Raw genomic sequence first — 22,058 nt, 5'->3', positions numbered from 1 at the left:
GTGGTTATTACATGGATAATGAATTATTGTGTATCTTGATTTTATGATTCTTTTTTAAATAAATGTTTTTGGTCTTTTGTTTTCACTCCTTGTCTATTTGATTCTTTGTTTTTCAGCAGAATTACACCAGAAAACAAAACAAATTTTTTTTCCACAAACTCATCAAATTTGGGCACGTATCCTGATAAAGGGGCGGAGCCTGGAGCCTGCTTGTATCACTTTCTTTCTAATTGTGAGACTGATGAAAACAGTCAGGATTATTCAGAGGACTGGTTTCTATGAGTGATTGAACTCTGGTGCAGCTGGATTGAATTGAGGGAGACAGTTGGGCCTTGGTGGAGGTTTGAGCTCGACTCAGTGACAGACTTGCTTGGTGGGTTTAACCAGGGTTTGTATGTGTGGTGGATAAATGTGGATAGTTGTACTTGTTTCCTCTGAGGACCGGAGGGAGAACGTCTCCTGTGGACGTGAGCTGCTACTGACGTGATGAACGCCTTGAATGTGACCGTTAACACAAAGTGAACTGCTGACACCAGATGAGCTGTGTTGCCTCTGGTGTCGGTTCAAAGTTTGCATCAGGCCCATTGATTTCACTTTAGTGTTTTGTGGTATTTCTCACATCACATGTCAATGAGTTTTCCTCAAATCTCCTTTAATTTGTTTTCCTTGTGTCAGTGAGATGTTGTGATGTGGATGATTCAGGTTTGGTCTGAACAGACACTTAACTTATTTATCACACTTGTTCAAACCACAGTTTAATCTTCCACCATCAGGCTCAGCCTGCAGGTAGGTGTGAAGAGGAAGGAAGTGGGTGGGGTGTGTGGGGGGGGGGTTAATAGTTTACATTTATCTTTAGACGTGTCTGTGATGTCACTGAGTTTCATCTTGTGCACATTATTTATCTGAGGAGGTTTTTCTGGTTTGAAGTCACAGACGAGAGCAGCAGCTACTATGAGTGTAACTGCAGCAGCCAGTGGATTTGTTCTCCTTCTTCTCACTGTGACAGGTACTGTACGTCTTCATTCATTTTTCACTCTATTTTACACTAGGACTTCTGATTCACCTGAAGTGAGTTTGAGAAAGAAAGTAAAAATATAAATGAACCATTCATTCAGTGTCAGATCACCACCTGTAAAGTGATGCAGAAAGAAAACATATGAATGAATTATCATCAGTGTTATTTTGTATCTTTGTTTAGAAGTTTCAGGCAGATCAAGGTTTCTATCGACGAGAGTCTGAAATATTATTCTCATCATGACTGACTTCCTCTCCTCTCGATGCAGGAATTGTCATCAGTGTGTGGAGTCATTAGTTGAAATGCTATGGAATGCTGCTCATGGAAATGTGTTTCTTTTCTACAGAAAGTAAAAAGTAAACTAAGTGTTCTCTGGTGTGGTTATGAATCTGATTCTCTGTGTTACAGTGGTACAGTGTGAGAACGGCTGGGATGTGAGTTACACTTCTACTGAGATCTGTGCCTTCAGAGGATCAACAGTGGACATTACCTGTACCTACACATACCCATCCACAGTTAATAACCATGATACTACAGTTCAGGAAACTTTCTGGTTCATCAAAGAGAGTAATGGGATTCACGTTGATCTAAGGACTGATCCGGAGTATTCAGGTCGTGTGGAGAATCTCTGTGGAAACAACAAGTGCACTCTGAGAATCTCTAACCTGAGAGAGAGCGACTCAGCTGTGTACAAGTTCAGGTTCACAACAAACCAACCTGGAGGGAGTGTAACTGGTTCAGCTGGAGTCACTCTGTCTGTCACAGGTAATATTTACATCTGAACATTCATTCATTTATTTCCTACATCTTGTTTGGTTCACTTGAGTGTGTCTGTGCACTTTTATATGCATGTGTGTGTTGTTAGTTTGGACTAAAATGAATTCCTTATTCTCACACACAGATTTGCATGTGGAGGTGATAGGATCAGAGAGGTTTGGCTCTAATTACCGTTCAGAGCTCACGTGTCAGAGCAGGTGTCGTCTTCCTGATCCTCTGAACTACGTCTGGTACAAGAATCAACAGAAGAAGAAGGAAGGAGCATCTTATACAGATAGTTTTGATTCTACAGACAGAGTTTCCTGTGCTGTTAAAGGACTCGAGGATTTCCGCTCTCCATCAATCTGTGAGTTTAATCTACAGTATTTCACCAACAGCACCATCTGCTGGAGTATTTGAGATAATGCATTGTACCATAACTTCATGTGTCTTTAAATACTTTTTTCTGCATGGGCACATTGAACTCTTGGGATACTTCTGTCAGTAATGAAAAACTAGTGTAGTACTAGTACTAGTATTCTGCTTGTGTAATTAAAGATGGAAGACATGACTGCTCCCCAGAAGTGAAGCCAAAGCATTGTGATCGCCCCCTGGTGGCTAGCTGCAGTATGTTGAGAACATTGTTCATGTTCTCATAAGTTTGGTTTTAATTAGTTATTTGATGATATGAAACTTAGATTAAACTTCATGATTGACGGCTGAGGCTGATTCAGGATTGGTCGAGCTCATGTATGGGCGGGACCTTGATGCTGTGGCTCAATCTCCGGATCACTACTGTGCAGACTGTGGTTCCAAATGTGAAAGATGGCAGCGTTGGTATCCAGGATATTTTGGCTTCATTTCTGGAGAGTGGGAGGAAGTGGAGACGTGTCGTCCATCTTTGGTCGACTCTGCATAAAAGATACAGATCATTTCCTCCATATTGGCCAGTTTGCTCCATTATAAGAGCAACTAATACAAGGTCCCTCATGTTCCTCACCTCCAACAGTGTGTTTCTCCCACCAGAGAAAATACATGGAGTTAATTTTGTAAATGTACACGTTTATCTTATGATTCTCTGATGTGCTCTGTGTTCCAGGGGTATGGAGTCATGTCTGGAGTGTGAGTTACACTTCTACTGAGATCTGTTCCTTCAGAGGATCAACAGTGGACATTACCTCTACCTACACATACACATCCAGGTGGTATCACCATGATACTACAGTTCAGGAAACTTTCTGGTTCATTAAAGAGAGTAATGGGACTCACGTTGATCTAAGGACTGATCCGGAGTATTCAGGTCGTGTGGAGAATCTCTGTGGAAACAACAAGTGCACTTTGAGAATCTCTAACCTGACAGAGAGCGACTCAGCTGTGTACAAGTTCAGGTTCACAGCAAACCAACCTACTGAGAGTTTTACTGGGAGTTCACCTGGAGTCACTCTGTCTGTCACAGGTAACATTTACATTAGAGTCAGTTTGAAATGTTAGTGTGTATGTTGAAATAAAACCACATGTTTGTTCACAGACCCTCAGCTCCAGGTGCATGTGAGGAGATCAACAGCCAATCCATCTTCTACCTGGACAGAGCTGACCTGTCACAGCAGGTGTCAGCCCCCTGATCATCTTTCCTACGTTTGGTACAATAACAATAAACCTGTTGGACGGAAAAAATACTTTCTCCTCCGACACTTTGATGCTGAAGACAGCTATCACTGTGCAATAGAAGGACAGGAGCGTTTCCCTTCTCCTACAGTGTGTGAGTTCACTGCTCATGAAGCTACAATAATGTGGAAAAAATTCAAATTTAAGCAAATAATACAGACAGTGTTTTGATTGTATTCTCATCCTGTGTTAATATAAACTATCCTTCAGACGCTCCAAAGCCTCCCTCTGTGTCAGTGAGTCCCTCTGGTGAGATCATGGAGGGCAGCTTGGTGACTCTGACCTGCAGCAGTGATGCTAACCCAGCAGCTCACTACACCTGGTCCAAGGAGGACGAGGACTCACCAACAGCATCAGGACAAAACTTCACCATCACTAATATCACAGCTGAACATGGTGGAAGGTATCAGTGTGAGGCCCAGAACACACACGGACGGAGAAACACCACCTTACATCTGACTGTTGGAGCAGGTGAGTTAAGCACTCTGACTTTTACAGCCTACAACCCCCCCCCTCGCCTTCTTTTCATTGCACCAGAACCTTAAACCATCAATACTCAGGGTTTCCAGATGTGTCACAGCTGTATATCAAGCCCATCATATTGCACATGGACAATACTGACTGACCAACAGCATCACCTGGTGAACTGAGTCCTCAGTCTAACTACACTGCTCATGTCTCCTGTCTGTTGTCCAGGGAAGTCAGTGATAATCATGCATATCATCAGGTGCACTCTGGTGGTCGTGCTGGTTCCAGTGCTGGTCTGGACTCTGTGGACGAGGTAAAACAAATCCATCAGCTCACCCTCTGCTCTTTTACTGTCTTCTTCACATGTCTTCAAACACTAGTTTCAGTGTTATGAAGTTCATTTTGTCAAATGTTGTGTTTGTTGTTGTTTTCGATCCAGGATGAAGAAAACTCTGAGCTTGAAATCAGAAGTGAATGAAGCTGTGGAGATGATAGAGGTGAGAGACAGTGAGGCCAAAAGAATGACTCCATATCACTGTTTTCATCTCACTATGTTAGAGAAAGAGATAAAACAATTCTTGGATCAGCTACTTTGTCTGAATCTGCCCCAAAATGTAAAAGGTTCTTTCCATTGACCGTATATTAAAATGGACGTAGACTCTGGGTCTAGAAAGTGAAGTGAATGATCCATTTAGAGTCAAATAGACCATAATGCACTGCAGGCATTGGGTCATGGATACCATGTGATTGACAGCTAGTACTGGGTGCAGGTCACAGGTTTAGGTGGGCGGGCACTGTCCTTGGGCCCTGAGTCAGGCTCCACCCCCTCTCCTCCATATATGGTTACTTCTGGTTTCAAAAAACAAGATGGCGCTGGACACAAGTCAAAAATGGAGGCTTCAAAATGGCAGCTCACAAACCAATGGGTGAGGTCACGTTGACACTTCTTTCTTGGTCCATGTCCCGTCCTTCAGCCAAGTTTTGTGGAAATCAGTTTATCAGTTTTTGTGTAATCCTGCTGATGAACAAACAAACCAATGGACAGGGGGCGCAACTACCTTCAAACTGTTTTGAATGAACTGTGATTATTTGCAGGTTTCATGAATAAAGTCCAGAGATGATTAATATTTTCTCCTCTCTCCTCCATCAGTTAGACAACTCTCCTGAGTATGACGACATCGATGCTGCAGCACAGACAGAAGACACCGAGGAGCAGGAAGACCTGGTGTGAAGCCTTTCATTTGTTGTTCACTCGCAACTTCCTCTTTTCTAACTTTGTGATGTTCAGTTTTGCAACAAAAGCAGATTTTATTTAGAGATCATTAAAAGCTGTTTTTTTTATTCTGTTCATATATTTTTATTTTTACCTAAAATGTGAAGCTCATTTGTTCTAATTTGCTGTTGATATGAAACTTTTGCTATATTTTAATCTCACTTACAGTATTAATGATTTTCCAGTTCAACTTTAAATCTTAGGTTTGTCTTTTTCATGTCAATCTTTATTGCATCTGAATGAGAAGCTGAACAGATGAGATTAAAGTTTTTCTCAAATCTCCTTTAATTTGTTTTCCTTGTGTCAGTGAGATGTTGTGATGTGGATGATTCAGGTTTGGTCTGAACAGACACTAAAGTTGTTTATCACAATCGTTCAAACAACAGTTTAATCTTCCACCATCGGGCTCAGTCGGCAGGTAGGTGTAAAGAGGAAGGAAGGGGGAGGGGGTGTTTAACAGTTTAAATTTATCTTTATCATACAGAATCTGTCTTTCTTCTCAGACTCTTCTGTGTTGGAGGTCGACGTGTCTGTGATGTCACTGAGTTTCATCTTGTGCACATTATTTATCTGAGGAGGTTTTTATAGTTTGAAGTCACAGACGAGAGCAGCAGCTACTATGAGTGTAACTGCAGCAGCCAGACAGATATTGACAGATAGTACTGGGTGCAGGTCGCAGGTTTAGGTGGGCGGGCAGTGTCCATGGGCCCTGAGTCAGGCTCCTCCCCCACTCCTCCATATATGGTTACTTATGGTTTCAAAAAACAAGCTGGCGCTGGACACAAGTCAAAAATAGAGGCTTCAAAATGGCAGCTCACAAACCAATGGGTGACGTCACGTTGACACTTCTTTCTTGGTCCATGTCCCGTCCTTCAGCCAAGTTTTGTGGAAATCAGTTCATCAGTTTTTGTGTAATCCTGCTGATGAACAAACAAACTAATGGACAGGCGGCGCAACTACCTTCAAACTGTTTTGAATGAACTGTGATTATTTGCAGGTTTCATGAATAAAGTCCAGAGATGATTAATATTTTCTCCTCTCTCCTCCATCAGTTAGACAACTCTCCTGAGTATGACGACATCGATGCTGCAGCACAGACAGAAGACACCGAGGAGCAGGAAGACCTGGTGTGAAGCCTCAGGTCAGAGCCACTGGGACAAACACAACCAAGATGGACGACTTCAGAGAACATCCGTACAAGCGAGTTTCACAGAAACCATAGTGTGTAGTTATTAAATACAGGAAATCTGTCCAAACAGCACAATATCTGAGTGCAAGCGCAGAGTTTGAGCACAAGCAGAGTGAATCTAAGCAGCAGCAGGAGCTGTGTGAGTGCAAGCGCAGAGTTTAGAGTAAAAACACCACGAAATCTGAACCTGCAAGTCCAGCTCTCAAACTAACAGACCACGCTTATGAATAAAGAGAAAACACCCGTACATTTCGTTTCAACTCGTGGTTTCCTGTTGTCTTCTCTCCTCAGGTGCACTGTGATTGGTTGAAAGTATTTAGGAGGGAACAGGAAGTCTCTCTCTCTCCATCCCCGGCTGCAGCAGCAGCAGTTTGTGCAGCATGACCTTTAGAGCAAGAGTATAGTTGTGTTGTGTCTTTTCTTTTTCTTTTCTGATGTCGTCCAGTTTCCGCAGCTTTATTTCTGTGAGCTTTAGTTCTGATGTTGGTTTAGGTTGAAGGAAGATTCTCAGATCCTACGACCCTTTGTGGGTTGGTGTGTTGGCTTTTCCTTCTTTTGTCCATTTTGCCGGCCTGTTGTTGAAGTTGTTGTCTTTTCAGCAACAAGTATATTTTCTTTTTGCTGTTACTCTCTGAACTGTGTTGGACGTCTTGGTGATGAGCCTGTGAGGCTGTGGTAACACCACGTGACTTGTGTCTTATACATGATATTAATGTGGTTAATGGATATGAATTATTATGTATCTTGATTTTATGATTCTTTCTTAAATAAATGTTTTTGGTCTTTTGTTTTCACTCCTTGTCTATTTGATTCTTTGTTTTTCAGCAGGATTAAACCAGAAAACAAAAAAAAAAAATTTCCACAAACTCATAAAATTTGGGCACGTATCCTGATAAAGGGGCGGAGCCTGGAGCCTGTTTGTATCACTTTCTTTCTAATTGTGAGACTGATGAAAACAGTCAGGATAATTCAGAGGACTGGTTTCTATGAGTGATTGAACTCTGGTGCAGCTGGATTGAATTGAGGGAGACGGTTGGGCCTTGGTGGAGGTTTGAGCTCGACTCAGTGACAGACTTGCTTGGTGGGTTTAACCAGGGTTTGTATGTGTGATGGATAAATGTGGATAGTTGTACTTGTTTCCTCTGAGGACCGGAGGGAGAACGTCTCCTGTGGACGTGAGCTGCTACTGACGTGATGAACGCCTTGAATGTGACCGTTAACACAAAGTGAACTGCTGACACCAGATGAGCTGTGTTGCCTCTGGTGTCGGTTCAAAGTTTGCATCAGGCCCATTGATTTCACTTTAGTGTTTTGTGGTATTTCTCACATCACATGTCAATGAGTTTTCCTCAAATCTCCTTTAATTTGTTTTCCTTGTGTCAGTGAGATGTTGTGAAGTGGATGATTCAGGTTTGGTCTGAACAGACACTTAACTTATTTATCACACTTGTTCAAACCACAGTTTAATCTTCCACCATCAGGCTCAGCCTGCAGGTAGGTGTGAAGAGGAAGGAAGTGGGTGGGGTGTGTGGGGGGGGGTTAATAGTTTACATTTATCTTTAGACGTGTCTGTGATGTCACTGAGTTTCATCTTGTGCACATTATTTATCTGAGGAGGTTTTTCTGGTTTGAAGTCACAGACGAGAGCAGCAGCTACTATGAGTGTTACTGCAGCAGCCAGTGGATTTGTTCTCCTTCTTCTCACTGTGACAGGTACTGTACGTCTTCATTCATTTTTCACTCTATTTTACACTCGGACTTCTGATTCACCTGAAGTGAGTTTGAGAAAGAAAGTAAAAATATAAATGAACCATTCATTCAGTGTCAGATCACCACCTGTAAAGTGATGCAGAAAGAAAACATATGAATGAATTATCATCAGTGTTATTTTGTATCTTTGTTAAGAAGTTTCAGGCAGATCAAGGTTTCTATCGACGAGAGTCTGAAATATTATTCTCATCATGACTGACTTCCTCTCCTCTCGATGCAGGAATTGTCATCAGTGTGTGGAGTCATTAGTTGAAATGCTATGGAATGCTGCTCATGGAAATGTGTTTCTTTTCTACAGAAAGTAAAAAGTAAACTAAGTGTTCTCTGGTGTCGTTATGAATCTGATTCTCTGTGTTACAGTGGTACAGTGTGAGAACGGCTGGAATGTGAGTTACACTTCTACTGAGATCTGTGCCTTCAGAGGATCAACAGTGGACATTACCTGTACCTACACATACCCATCCACAGTTAATAACCATGATACTACAGTTCAGGAAACTTTCTGGTTCATCAAAGAGAGTAATGGGATTCACGTTGATCTAAGGACTGATCCGGAGTATTCAGGTCGTGTGGAGAATCTCTGTGGAAACAACAAGTGCACTCTGAGAATCTCTAACCTGAGAGAGAGCGACTCAGCTGTGTACAAGTTCAGGTTCACAACAAACCAACCTGGAGGGAGTGTAACTGGTTCAGCTGGAGTCACTCTGTCTGTCACAGGTAACATTTACATCTGAACATTCATTCATTTATTTCCTACATCTTGTTTGGTTCACTTGAGTGTGTCTGTGCACTTTTATATGCATGTGTGTGTTGTTAGGTTGGACTAAAATTAATTTCTTATTCTCACACACAGATTTGCATGTGGAGGTGATAGGATCAGAGAGGTTTGGCTCTTATTACCGTTCAGAGCTCACGTGTCTGAGCAGGTGTCGTCTTCCTGATCCTCTGAACTACGTCTGGTACAAGAATCAACAGAAGAAGAAGGAAGGAGCATCTTATACAGATAGTTTTGATTCTACAGACAGAGTTTCCTGTGCTGTTAAAGGACTCGAGGATTTCCGCTCTCCATCAATCTGTGAGTTTAATCTACAGTATTTCACCAACAGCACCATCTGCTGGAGTATTTGAGATAATGCATTGTACCATAACTTCATGTGTCTTTAATTACTTTTTTCTGCATGGGCACATTAAACTCTTGGGATACTTCTGTCAGTAATGAAAAACTAGTACAGTACTAGTACTAGTATTCTGCTTGTGTAATTAAAGATGGAAGACATGACTGCTCCCCAGAAGTGAAGCCAAAGCATTGTGATCGCCCCCTGGTGGCTAGCTGCAGTATGTTGAGAACATTGTTCATGTTCTCATAATTTTGGTTTTAATTAGTTATTTGATGATATGAAACTTAGATTAAACTTCATGATTGACAGCTGAGGCTGACTCAGGATTGGTGTAGCTCATGTATGGGCGGGACCTTGATGCTGTGGCTCCACCTCCGGATCACTACTGTGCAGACTGTGGTTCCAAATGTGAAAGATGGCAGCGTTGGTATCCAGGATATTTTGGCTTCATTTCTGGAGAGTGGGAGGAAGTGGAGACTTGTCGTCCATCTTTGGTCGACTCTGCATAAAAGATACAGATCATTTCCTCCATATTGACCAGTTTGCTCCATTATAAGAGCAACTTATACAAGGTCCCTCATGTTCCTCACCTCCAACAGTGTGTTCCTCCCTCACTCTGAAGTCTAAAGGGAACTTCCCTGTGTTTAATGTGAACTGAAAGTTTCCTCATCTTGGCATCGTCATCATCTTAAAATGAAACCTGCCGACTGTTGATTCACCAGAGAAAATACAGGGAGTTAGTTTATTAAATGTATAAGTTTATCTTCTGATTCTCTGATGTGCTCTGTGTTACAGTGGTATGGAGTCATGTCTGGAGTGTGAGTTACACTTCTACTGAGATCTGTGCCTTCAGAGGATCAACAGTGGACATTACCTCTACCTACACATACCCATCCAGGTGGAATTACCATGATACTACAGTTCAGGAAATGTTCTGGTTCTTTAAAAAGAGTAATGGGATTGACGTTGATCTAAAGACTGATCCGGAGTATTCAGGTCGTGTGGAGAATCTCTGTGGAAACAAGAAGTGCACTCTGAGAATCTCTAACCTGAGAGAGAGCGACTCAGCTGTGTACAAGTTCAGGTTCACAGCAGACCATGGAAGGAGTGTAACTGGTCCAGCTGGAGTCACTCTGTCTGTCACAGGTAACATTTACATTAGAGTCAGTTTGAAATGTTAGTGTGTATGTTGAAATAAAACCACATGTTTGTTCACAGACCCTCAGCTCCAGGTGCATGTGAGGAGATCAACAGCCAATCCATCTTCTACCTGGACAGAGCTGACCTGTCACAGCAGGTGTCAGCTCCCTGATCATCTTTCCTACGTTTGGTACAATAACAATAAACCTGTTGGACGGAAAAAATACTTTCACCTCCGACACTTTGATGCTGAAGACAGCTATCACTGTGCTATAGAAGGACAGGAGCGTTTCCCTTCTCCTACATTGGGTGAGTTCACTGCTCATGAAGCTACAATAATGTGAAAATAATTTAAATTTAAAATTTTAACAAATAACACAGACAGTGTTTTGATTGTATTCTCATCCTGTGTTAATATAAACTCTCCTTCAGACGCTCCAAAGCCTCCCTCTGTGTCAGTGAGTCCCTCTGGTGAGATCATGGAGGGCAGCTCTGTGACTCTGACCTGCAGCAGTGATGCTAACCCAGCAGCTCACTACACCTGGTACAAGAGAAGTGGAGATAAACAAGTTCAACGTCTCAGTGAAGAGACACAATTTGTCCTCAGCTCCATCCGGTCGTCAGACTCTGGAGAGTATTACTGCACAGCTGAGAATGAGCTGGGAAGGAGTTCAGCAAACATCTCTATTACTGTGACATGTGAGTGAAACACAGGTTATTAAGTGAAGACATATTGAATCTGTCACATTCTTTTTACCTTTACATTTTAAATGTGCAGATATGGGTCGTTTGACTTCTGGCCCATAAATATTCACAGTCAGAAAACAAAACCCTGCTCCTGTGCACACGTCACACTTACACCTCCCAGCAGGGGGAGCAGTGGCTCATTAACATTATAAGAGACACGCCCACAAACAGGCGACACCCCCCCCCCCTACTTTTCATTGCACCAGAACCTTAAACCATCAATACTCAGGATTTCCAGATGTGTCACAGCTGTATATCAAGCCCATCATATTGCACATGAACAATACTGACTGACCAACAGCATCACCTGGTGAACTGAGTCCTCAGTCTAACCACACTGCTCATGTCTCCTGTCTGTTGTCCAGGGAAGTCAGTGATAATCATGAATATCATCAGGTGCACTCTGGTGGTCGTGCTGGTTCCAGTGCTGGTCTGGACTCTGTGGACGAGGTAAAACAAATCCATCAGCTCACCCTCTGCTCTTTTACTGTCTTCTTCACATGTCTTCAATCACTAGTTTCAGTGTTGTTGTGCAATAGGAGTAGACTTGACGTTGGCTAATTATTAATAATCATGAAATATGATTATTAAAATAATAAAAATTATCTATCAAAAATAATTAAATTATTAATTGAAGATGATCAGTAATCAAATAACAATTAAACCACTAATGAGAAAATAGGAATTATCAATTAGAAAGTACAAGCTATCAATTAACAATGATAAGGTTATCAACCAAGAATAATGAAAATAATTAGTCAAAAACAATAAAATTATCAATTTAAGAATAATACTATCTATATTAATAATTGAGAAAGGGGGGCACCACCCTGGTTTCCAGGGACCAACGATGTCAAGCTATAATTATCAGTCTCATAATGATAAATGTCAAATTAATAATGTCAATATTTTAATATTAACGATTACTTAATAAACAGTGAAGGCTTCTAAGTTCGAGCACAGGCAATCATAATCCAGCTGCAATCACACACTTATGCACAAATAATCATAGACTACAGATACTTTATTACAAAAGTATTTATTAAAAAGGGGAAATAAAGTTATAATGTTATTCAATGATTTATCATTTTAACAAGCTCCGATATTTCAAAGATAAACACAGCAGCACTTATCACAATTCAGAAAATACATGTAAAACCTGCGGTCTACCTATGTATGTCTGTCTCTGTGTGTGTGTCTGTGTCAAAGTGTCTCTCTGTGTGGGTGTGTCTATGTGTGTGTATGTGAAATAAAGTTAGTGTTATTTAATGATTTATCATTTTAACAAACTCCCATATTTCAAAGATAACAACAGCAGCTTATCACAATTTAGAACACGCAAGTAACCTCTGGTCCATCTATGTGTCTCTGTGTGTGTGTATCTGTCTGTGTCTATCAATGTGTGTGTGTGTGTGTGTGTGTGTGTGTGTGTGTGTGTGTGTGTGTGTGTGTGTGTGTGTGTGTGTGTGTGTGTGTGCGAGAGAGAGAGAAAAAGAAGGGGCGTGGCGATGACGCTTAGTGACATCACATCTAAGATGGAGGCCGATCATGATTCGTGGAATCAAGGCCTAAAAACTCTCAAAATGGCGGATTGACTACAAAACAAGATGGCGGAGCCGTTATGAATTTAGAGCCAGGATGGGAGGAGAGAGAGAGTGGAGGCGTGGCAATAATAGACTCAAAATGGTGGGTTAACTTGCGTTATTCAAGATGGAGTCTATGTTAATGACACCATGTGGCCGGAGCTCACACTGGTGGTCGTCACATGAATTACACAAAGGAAATTTTAGACAAAGAGAATTCTTATCTCTGCTTGGCTTTGGGGGCCGAATGGTTTCCAGATGTGTTCAGCCTCTCTAAGCATAGATTTAACTATGTGACATGAACTGTATTATAAATACAGATCGGAAGTGTGTATAGGTCGGTTTAGAAGGAGAGAGAGAGAGAGAGAGAGAGAGAAAACATGTAAGGAGAGTTCAAAGAAGCTCTTAAAAAAATACGCCTGAGATGAGTTAACAGTTATTCACCCCTCAGCCCTCAAGCGAGCGTTGTGGGCCGAGGTTCTGATCGGTGAAATCACTGCAGACTCACACAGACGTTAACAGCGTGGCTGGAGGCTTTCCTCGCAGCGCTCAACCACTAACACCAAACCCGGAAATGAACCGGAAGTAGCGGCTCGTCGTAGCCGGCTAAAACAATGAGACTCAGCGGTCTCGCAACAAATACAATCAAATATTAAACAATATGCTACGTATCAAAACTAACATCTGCCCAGACAACATAAGCCTCTTACTGTGACCGTGATTTCGTGGGTTGCATGCGCATTGGCGCGAATCTCCCGGAGGTTCAGTGAATAGCTTGAAGTCTCTCAGGCGGGCTCTCGTGAGCACCGCAGCTGGGCCGGAGCGGATCCGTCGTGCTCCGTGACGGGATGAGGCTTCGTCTTCTTCGGTAGCAGAGGAGATCGTGCTGCCTTACAGGGACGTGCGGCTGCTTGTAGCCGTTGTAGATCGTGTGGAGAAAGAATAAAAGTAAAGTCCGTGGGGAAAAATTAAACAGTCTGAGATCGTCCAGCGAGCAATTTCCTGTTTGATCTTTCCAAGTTAAAACAGGAAAAGTCCTTTCCAAAATAAAACGTCAACTAAGATAAAAGAATAAATGAATGAAATTAATTGAAATGAATAAAACAAACGTCTTATCGCCTCCATTAGCTTACTGGGTCGACTGTGAAGACCCCCGGGGGGGGTCTAGTGGCGACGTCAGCATCGGAGGAAAAAGAGAGTTAAGAGAAAAGTAGTTCCCTCCTTAAGTTTGCTGGATCCTCTGGGCAGACCCGAAAGGGCCTGATGGGAACGTCAGCATCGGAGGAAAAAAGAGAGAGGTTTCTGTGAGCTCAGCCTTTTTAAGTCATGTTCCAGGTGACTCCCCCCTGGGAGGAGGGGTCAGGGGTCAGTGTGGCCCTCCAGCCAATTGAGTTGTCAGGATTTGGCCCCCAGGGGCGGGCTTACAGTGGGGACCCAGGAAGTGACCTGCTGCCACATGGTGATAAGGGCCCCATGCTGGATTTTTAAATGTAAGGGGTTACCCGAGCCTGGCCTAAGGTTTTACGACTCTTTGTTCTAAGTCAGATCACTGGGCCTTGCCCAACAGTGTTATGAAGTTCATTTTGTCAAATGTTGTGTTTGTTGTTGTTTTCGATCCAGGATGAAGAAAACTCTGAGCTTGAAATCAGAAGTGAATGAAGCTGTGGAGATGATAGAGGTGAGAGACAGTGAGGCCAAAAGAATGACTCCATATCACTGTTTTCATCTCACTATGTTAGAGAAAGAGATAAAACATTTCTTGGATCAGCTACTTTGTCTGAATCTGCCCCAAAATGTAAAAGGTTCTTTCCATTGACCGTATATTAAAATGGACGTAGACTCTGGGTCTAGAAAGTGAAGTGAACGATCCATTTAGAGTCAAATAGACCATAATGCACTGCAGGCATTGGGTCATGGATACCATGTGATTGACAGCTAGTACTGGGTGCAGGTCACAGGTTTAGGTGGGCGGGCACTGTCCTTGGGCCCTGAGCCAGGCTCCACCCCCTTTCCTCCATATATGGTTACTTCTGGTTTCAAAAAACAAGATGGCGCTGGACACAAGTCAAAAATGGAGGCTTCAAAATGGCAGCTCACAAACCAATGGGTGACGTCACGTTGACACTTCTTTCTTGGTCCATGTCCCGTCCTTCAGCCAAGTTTTGTGGAAATCAGTTTATCAGTTTTTGTGTAATCCTGCTGATGAACAAACAAACCAATGGACAGGGGGCGCAACTACGTTCAAACTGTTTGGAATGAACTGTGATTATTTGCAGGTTTCATGAATAAAGTCCAGAGATGATTAATATTTTCTCCTCTCTCCTCCATCAGTTAGACAACTCTCCTGAGTATGACGACATCGATGCTGCAGCACAGACAGAAGACACCGAGGAGCAGGAAGACCTGGTGTGAAGCCTCAGGTCAGAGCCACAGGGACAAACACAACCAAGATGGACGACTTCAGAGAACATCCGTACAAGCGAGTTTCACAGAAAACATAGTGTGTAGTTATTAAATACAGGAAATCTGTCCAAACAGCAAAATATCTGAGTGCAAGCGCAGAGTTTGAGCACAAGCAGAGTGAATCTAAGCAGCAGCAGGAGCTGTGTGAGTGCAAGCGCAGAGTTTAGAGTAAAAACACCACGAAATCTGAACGTGCAAGTCCAGCTCTCAAACTAACAGACCATGCTTATGAATAAAGAGAAAACACCCGTACATTTCCTTTCAACTCGTGGTTTCCTGTTGTCTTCTCTCCTCAGGTGCACTGTGATTGGTTGAAAGTATTTGGGAGGGAACAGGAAGTCTCTCTCTCTCCATCCCCGGTTGCAGCAGCAGCAGTTTGTACAGCATGACCTTTAGAGCAAGAGTATTGTTGTGTTGTGTCTTTTCTTTTTCTTTTCTGATGGGTCCAGTCGTCCAGTTTCCGCAGCTTTATTTCTGTGAGCTTTAGTTCTGATGTTGGTTTAGGTTGAAGGAAGATTCTCAGATCCTACGACCCTTTGTGGGTTGGTGTGTTGGCTTTTCCTTCTTTTGTCCATTTTGCCGGCCTGTTGTTGAAGTTGTTGTCTTTTCAGCAACAAGTATATTTTCTTTTTGCTGTTACTCTCTGAACTGTGCTGGACGTCTTGGTGATGAGCCTGTGAGGCTGTGGTAACACCATGTGACTCTTGTCTTATACATGATATTAATGTGGTTAATGGATATTAATTATTATGTATCTTGATTTCATGATTCTTTCTTAAATAAATGTTTTTGGTCTTTTGTTTTCACTCCTTATCTGTTTGAGTCTTTGTTTTTCAGCAGAATTACACCAGAAAACAAAAACAGATTTTTCCACAAACTCATCAAATTTGGGCACGTATCCTGATAAAGGGGCGGAGCCTGTAGCCTGTTTGTATCACTTTCTTTATAATTGTGAGACTGATGAAAACAGTCAGGATTATTCAGAGGACTGGTTTCTATGAGTGATTGAACTCTGGTGCAGCTGGATTGAATTGAGGGAGACGGTTGGGCCTTGGTGGAGGTTTGAGCTCGACTCAGTGACAGACTTGCTTGGTGGGTTTAACCAGGGTTTGTATGTGTGATGGATAAATGTTGATAGTTGTACTCGTTTCCTCTGAGGACCGGAGGGAGAACGTCTCCTGTGGACGTGAGCTGCTACTGACGTGATGAACGCCTTGAATGTGACCGTTAACACAAAGTGAACTACTGACACCAGGTGAGCTGTGTTGCCTCTGGTGTCGGTTCAAAGTTTGCATCAGGCCCATTGATTTCACTTAAGTGTTTTGTGGTATTTCTCACATCACGTGTCAATGAGTTTTCCTCAAATCTCCTTTAATTTGTTTTCCTTGTGTCAGTGAGATGTTGTGAAGTGGATGATTCAGGTTTGGTCTGAACAGACACTTAACTTATTTATCACACTTGTTCAAACCACATTTTAATCTTCCACCATCGGGCTCAGCCTGCAGGTAGGTGTGAAGAGGAAGGAAGTGGGTGGGGTGTGTGTGTGTGTGTGGGGGGGGTTAATAGTTTACATTTATCTTTAGACGTGTCTGTGATGTCACTGAGTTTCATCTTGTGCACATTATTTATCTGAGGAGGTTTTTCTTGTTTGAAGTCACAGACGAGAGCAGCAGCTACTATGAGTGTAACTGCAGCAGCGAGTGGATTTGTTCTCCTTCTTCTCACTGTGACAGGTACTGTACGTCTGCATTCATGTTTCTCTGTATTTTACACTCGGACTTCTGATTCACCTGAAGTGAGTTTGAGAAAGAAAGTAAAAATATAAATGAACCATTCAATCAGTGTCAGATCACCACCTGTAAAGTGATGCAGAAAGAAAACATATGAATGAATTATCATCAGTGTTATTTTGTATCTTTGTTTAGAAGTTTCAGGCAGATCATGGTTTCTATCGACGAGAGTCTGAAATATTATTCTCATCATGACTGAGTTCCTCTCCTCTCGATGCAGGAATTGTCATCAGTGTGTGGAGTCATTAGTTGAAATGCTATGGAATGCTGCTCATGGAAATGTGTTTCTTTTCTACAGAAAGTAAAAAGTAAACTAAGTGTTCTCTGGTGTGGTTATGAATCTGATTCTCTGTGTTACAGTGGTACAGTGTGAGAATGGCTGGGATGTGAGTTACACTTCTACTGAGATCTGTGCCTTCAGAGGATCAACAGTGGACATTACCTGTACCTACACATACCCATCCACAGTTAATAACCATGATACTACAGTTCAGGAAACGTTCTGGTTCATTAAAGAGAGTAATGGGATTCACGTTGATGTAACGACTGATCCGGAGTATTCAGGTCGTGTGGAGAATCTCTGTGGAAACAACAAGTGCACTCTGAGAATCTCTAACCTGAGAGAGAGCGACTCAGCTGTGTACAAGTTCATGTTCACAACAAACCAACCTACTGGGAGTTTTACTGGTTCACCTGGAGTCACTCTGTCTGTCACAGGTAACGTTTACATCTGAACATTCATTCATTTATTTCCTACATCTTGTTTGGTTCACTTGAGTGTGTCTGTTCACTTTTATATGCATGTGTGTGTTGTTAGTTTGGACTAAAATTAATTCCTTATTCTCACACACAGATTTGCATGTGGAGGTGATAGGATCAGAGATGTTTGGCTCTTATTACCGTTCATTGCTCTGGTGTCAGAGCAGGTGTCGTCTTCCTGATCATCTGAACTACGTCTGGTACAAGAATCAACAGAAGAAGAAGGAAGGAGCATCTTATACAGATAGTTTTTATTCTACAGACAGAGTTTCCTGTGCTGTTAAAGGACACGAGGATTTCCGCTCTCCATCAATCAGTGTGTTTAATCTACAGTATTTCACTAACAGCACCATCTGCTGGAGTATTTGAGATAATGCATTGTACCATAACTTCATGTGTCTTTAAATACTTTTTTCTGCATTGGCACATTGAACTCTTGGGATACTACTGTCAGTACTGACAAAATAGTGTATTACTAGTACTAGTATTCTGCTTGTGTAAATATAGATGGAAGACATGACTGCTCCCCAGAAGTGAAGCCAAAGCATTGAGATCGCCCCCTGGTGGCTGGCTGCAGTATAGAACATACATTCTGTATCCTCCATGTTAGTAGAAAGGACATGGACCAATCTAAAAATTCAAATTCATTTTTCTCAAAGATGGTTTGTGTCATTTTAGGTCGTTCTCATCTCACTCTATTGTTCATGTTTCTCATAAGTTTGGTTTTAATTAGTTATTTGATGATATGAAACTTAGATAACTTCATGATTGACAGCTGAGGCTGATTCAGGATTGGTCAAGCTCATGTATGGGCGGGACCTTGATACTGTGGCTCCACCTCCGGATCACTACTGTGCAGACTGTGGTTCCAAATGTGAAAGATGGCAGCGTTGGTATCCAGGATATTTTGGCTTCATTTCTGGAGAGTGGGAGGAAGTGGAGACGTGTCGTCCATCTTTGGTCGACTCTGCATAAAAGACACAGATCATTTCCTCCATATTGGCCAGTTTGCTCCATTATAAGAGCAACTTATACAAGGTCCCTCATGTTCCTCACCTCCAACAGTGTGTTTCTCCCTCACTCTGAAGTCTAAAGGGAACTTCACTGTGTTTAATGTGAACTGAAAGTTTCCTCATCTTAGCATCGTCATCATCTTAAAATGAAAACCTGCCGACTGGTGATTCACCAGAGAAAATACATGGAGTTAGTTTTATAAATGTATAAGTTCATCTTCTGATTCTCTGATCTGCTCTGTGTTACAGTGGTATGGAGTCATGTCTGGAATGTGAGTTACACTTCTACTGAGATCTGTGCCTTCAGAGGATCAACAGTGGACATTACCTGTACCTACACATACCCATCCAGGATGAATAACCTTTATACTACAGTCCGGGAAACTTTCTGGTTCATTAAAGTGAATAAAGAGATTCACGTTGATCTAAGGACTGATCCGGAGTATTCAGGTCGTGTGGAGAATCTCTGTGAAAACAACGAGTGCACTCTGAGAATCTCTAACCTGACAGAGAGCGACTCAGCTGTGTACAAGTTCAGGTTCACAACAAACCATGGAGTGAGTTTAACTGGTTCACCTGGAGTCACTCTGTCTGTCACAGGTAACATTTACATTAGAGTCAGTTTGAAATGTTAGTGTGTATGTTGAAATAAAACCACATGTTTGTTCACAGACCCTCAGCTCCAGGTACATGTGAGGAGATCAACAGCCAATCCATCTTCTACCTGGACAGAGCTGACCTGTCACAGCAGGTGTCAGATCCCTGATCATCTTTCCTACGTTTGGTACAATAACAATAAACCTGTTGGACGAAAAAAATACTTTCACCTCCGACACGTTGATGCTGAAGACAGCTATCACTGTGCTATAGAAGGACAGGAGCGTTTCCCTTCTCCTACAGTGGGTGAGTTTACTCCTCCTCATGAAGCTACAATAATGTGGAAATAATTTAAATTTAAATTTTTAACAGATAATACAGACAGTGTTTTGATTGTATTCTCATCCTGTGTGTTAATATAGACTATACTTCAGACGCTCCAAAGCCTCCCTCTGTGTCAGTGAGTCCCTCTGGTGAGATCATGGAGGGCAGCTCGGTGACTCTGACCTGCAGCAGTGATGCTAACCCAGCAGCTAACTACACCTGGTACAAGAGAAGTGGAGATAAACAAGTTCAACGTCTCAGTGAAGAGACACAATTTGTCCTCAGCTCCATCCGGTCGTCAGACTCTGGAGAGTATTACTGCACAGCTGAGAATGAGCTGGGAAGGAGTTCAGCAAACATCTCTATCACTGTGACATGTGAGTGAAACACAGGTTATTAAGTGAAGAGATATTTAATCTGTCTCATTCTTTGTCCTTTACATTTTAAATGTGCAGATATGTGTCGTTTGACTTCTGCCCCATAAATATTCACAGTCAGACCATCAGCAGCACAAAGAGGATCCACCCAGCGTCTGTTAAAACATCCATAAAGCTTTCACCATCCTCAGTAAACTTGACAGATATTTCCTTCAATGTGCACATTCACGTGACGAGCAAACATCTCTCAGCAGACAGACAGTGGTGAAAACAAAACCCTGCTCCTGTGCAAACGTCACACATACACCTCCCAGCAGGGGGAGCAGTGCCTCATTAACATTTAAAGAGACACGCCCACAAACAGGCCACTCTGAATAGGCTTTAAGTCCACGTTACAAACTGGACTATTTTTTGAAAATCTGTGGACATTCAGGGGAGTCTGGAAACAGCAGTGCAACAGGAAGTCATTGAGGAAAACCTCTCACTTAACAAGAAGAAGAATTTACCTGTGTCAGTTTAACAACTTGTTGTTGTAACTCATTGACTCCACTCACCTGAGAACCTTTGACTTTAACACATCGTATCAAATGTTAAACACAATGTCTGTCATCTGTTATCATCGTTCTGTTTCCACACATACAGACGCTCCAAAGCCTCCCTCTGTGTCAGTGAGTCCCTCTGGTGAGATCATGGAGGGCAGCTCGGTGACTCTGACCTGCAGCAGTGATGCTAACCCAGCAGCTCACTACACCTGGTACAAGGAGGACGAGGACTCACCAACAGCATCAGGACAAAACTTCACCATCACTGATATCACAGCTGAACATGGTGGAAAGTATCAGTGTGAGGCCCAGAACACACACGGACGTAGTAACACCACCTTACATCTGACTGTTGGAGCAGGTGAGTTAAGCACTCTGACTTTTACAGCCTACAACCCCCCCCCTCGCCTTCTTTTCATTGCACCAGAACCTTAAACCATCAATACTCAGGGTTTCCAGATGTGTCACAGCTGTATATCAAGCCCATCATATTGCACATGGACAATACTGACTGACCAACAGCATCACCTGGTGAACTGAGTCCTCAGTCTAACTACACTGCTCATGTCTCCTGTCTGTTGTCCAGGGAAGTCAGTGATAATCATGAATATCATCAGGTGCACTCTGGTGGTCGTGCTGGTTCCAGTGCTGGTCTGGACTCTGTGGACGAGGTAAAACAAATCCATCAGTTCACCCTCTGCTCTTTTACTGTCTTCTTCACATGTCTTCAAACACTAGTTTCAGTGTTATGAAGTTCATTTTGTCAAATGTTGTGTTTGTTGTTGTTTTCGATCCAGGATGAAGAAAACTCTGAGCTTGAAATCAGAAGTGAATGAAGCTGTGGAGATGATAGAGGTGAGAGACAGTGAGGCCAAAAGAATGACTCCATATCACTGTTTACATCTCACTATGTTAGAGAAAGAGATAAAACAATTCTTGGATCAGCTACTTTGTCTGAATCTGCCCCAAAATGTAAAAGGTTCTTTCCATTGACCGTATATTAAAATGGACGTAGACTCTGGGTCTAGAAAGTGAAGTGAATGATCCATTTAGAGTCAAATAGACCATAATGCACTGCAGGCATTGGGTCATGGATACCATGTGATTGACAGCTAGTACTGGGTGTAGGTCACAGGTTTAGGTGGGCGGGCATTGTCCTTGGGCCCTGAGCCAGGCTCCACCCCCTCTCCTCCATATATGGTTACTTCTGGTTTCAAAAAACAAGATGGCGCTGGACACAAGTCAAAAATGGAGGCTTCAAAATGGCAGCTCAAAAACCAATGGGTGATTTAACGTTGACACTTCTTTCTTGGTCCATGTCCCGTCCTTCAGCCAAGTTTTGTGGAAATCAGTTTATCAGTTTTTGTGTAATCCTGCTGATGAACAAACAAACCAATGGACAGGGGGCGCAACTACCTTCAAACTGTTTGGAATGAACTGTGATTATTTGCAGGTTTCATGAATAAAGT

The 22,058-nt window shown here is 42.4% G+C and overlaps 1 protein-coding gene across 1 annotated transcript; it reads left to right on the top strand.

Moving 5' to 3' along the window:
- The first annotated feature begins 409 nt into the window (after positions 1-409).
- Positions 410-21,264, top strand: LOC133019732 (B-cell receptor CD22-like). The gene is made up of 17 exons (XM_061086290.1): positions 410-467; positions 1,424-1,449; positions 2,871-2,893; positions 2,974-3,227; positions 3,300-3,530; positions 3,647-3,907; positions 4,133-4,217; positions 4,344-4,401; positions 5,055-5,129; positions 6,230-6,304; positions 7,848-7,860; positions 8,497-8,853; positions 8,990-9,211; positions 10,827-11,093; positions 19,781-20,047; positions 20,690-20,950; positions 21,176-21,264. The coding sequence occupies exons 1-17, from the start codon at positions 410-412 to the stop codon at positions 21,262-21,264; spliced, it is 2,622 nt and encodes an 873-aa protein (XP_060942273.1).
- The last annotated feature ends 794 nt before the right edge of the window (positions 21,265-22,058 follow it).

The sequence above is a fragment of the Limanda limanda genome, chromosome 14 (assembly GCF_963576545.1).
Source record: "Limanda limanda chromosome 14, fLimLim1.1, whole genome shotgun sequence".
NCBI classification, from domain to species: domain Eukaryota; kingdom Metazoa; phylum Chordata; class Actinopteri; order Pleuronectiformes; family Pleuronectidae; genus Limanda; species Limanda limanda.
The sequence above is the reverse complement of the archived record's forward strand: the minus strand, read 5'-3'. Positions and strand labels throughout refer to the sequence as shown.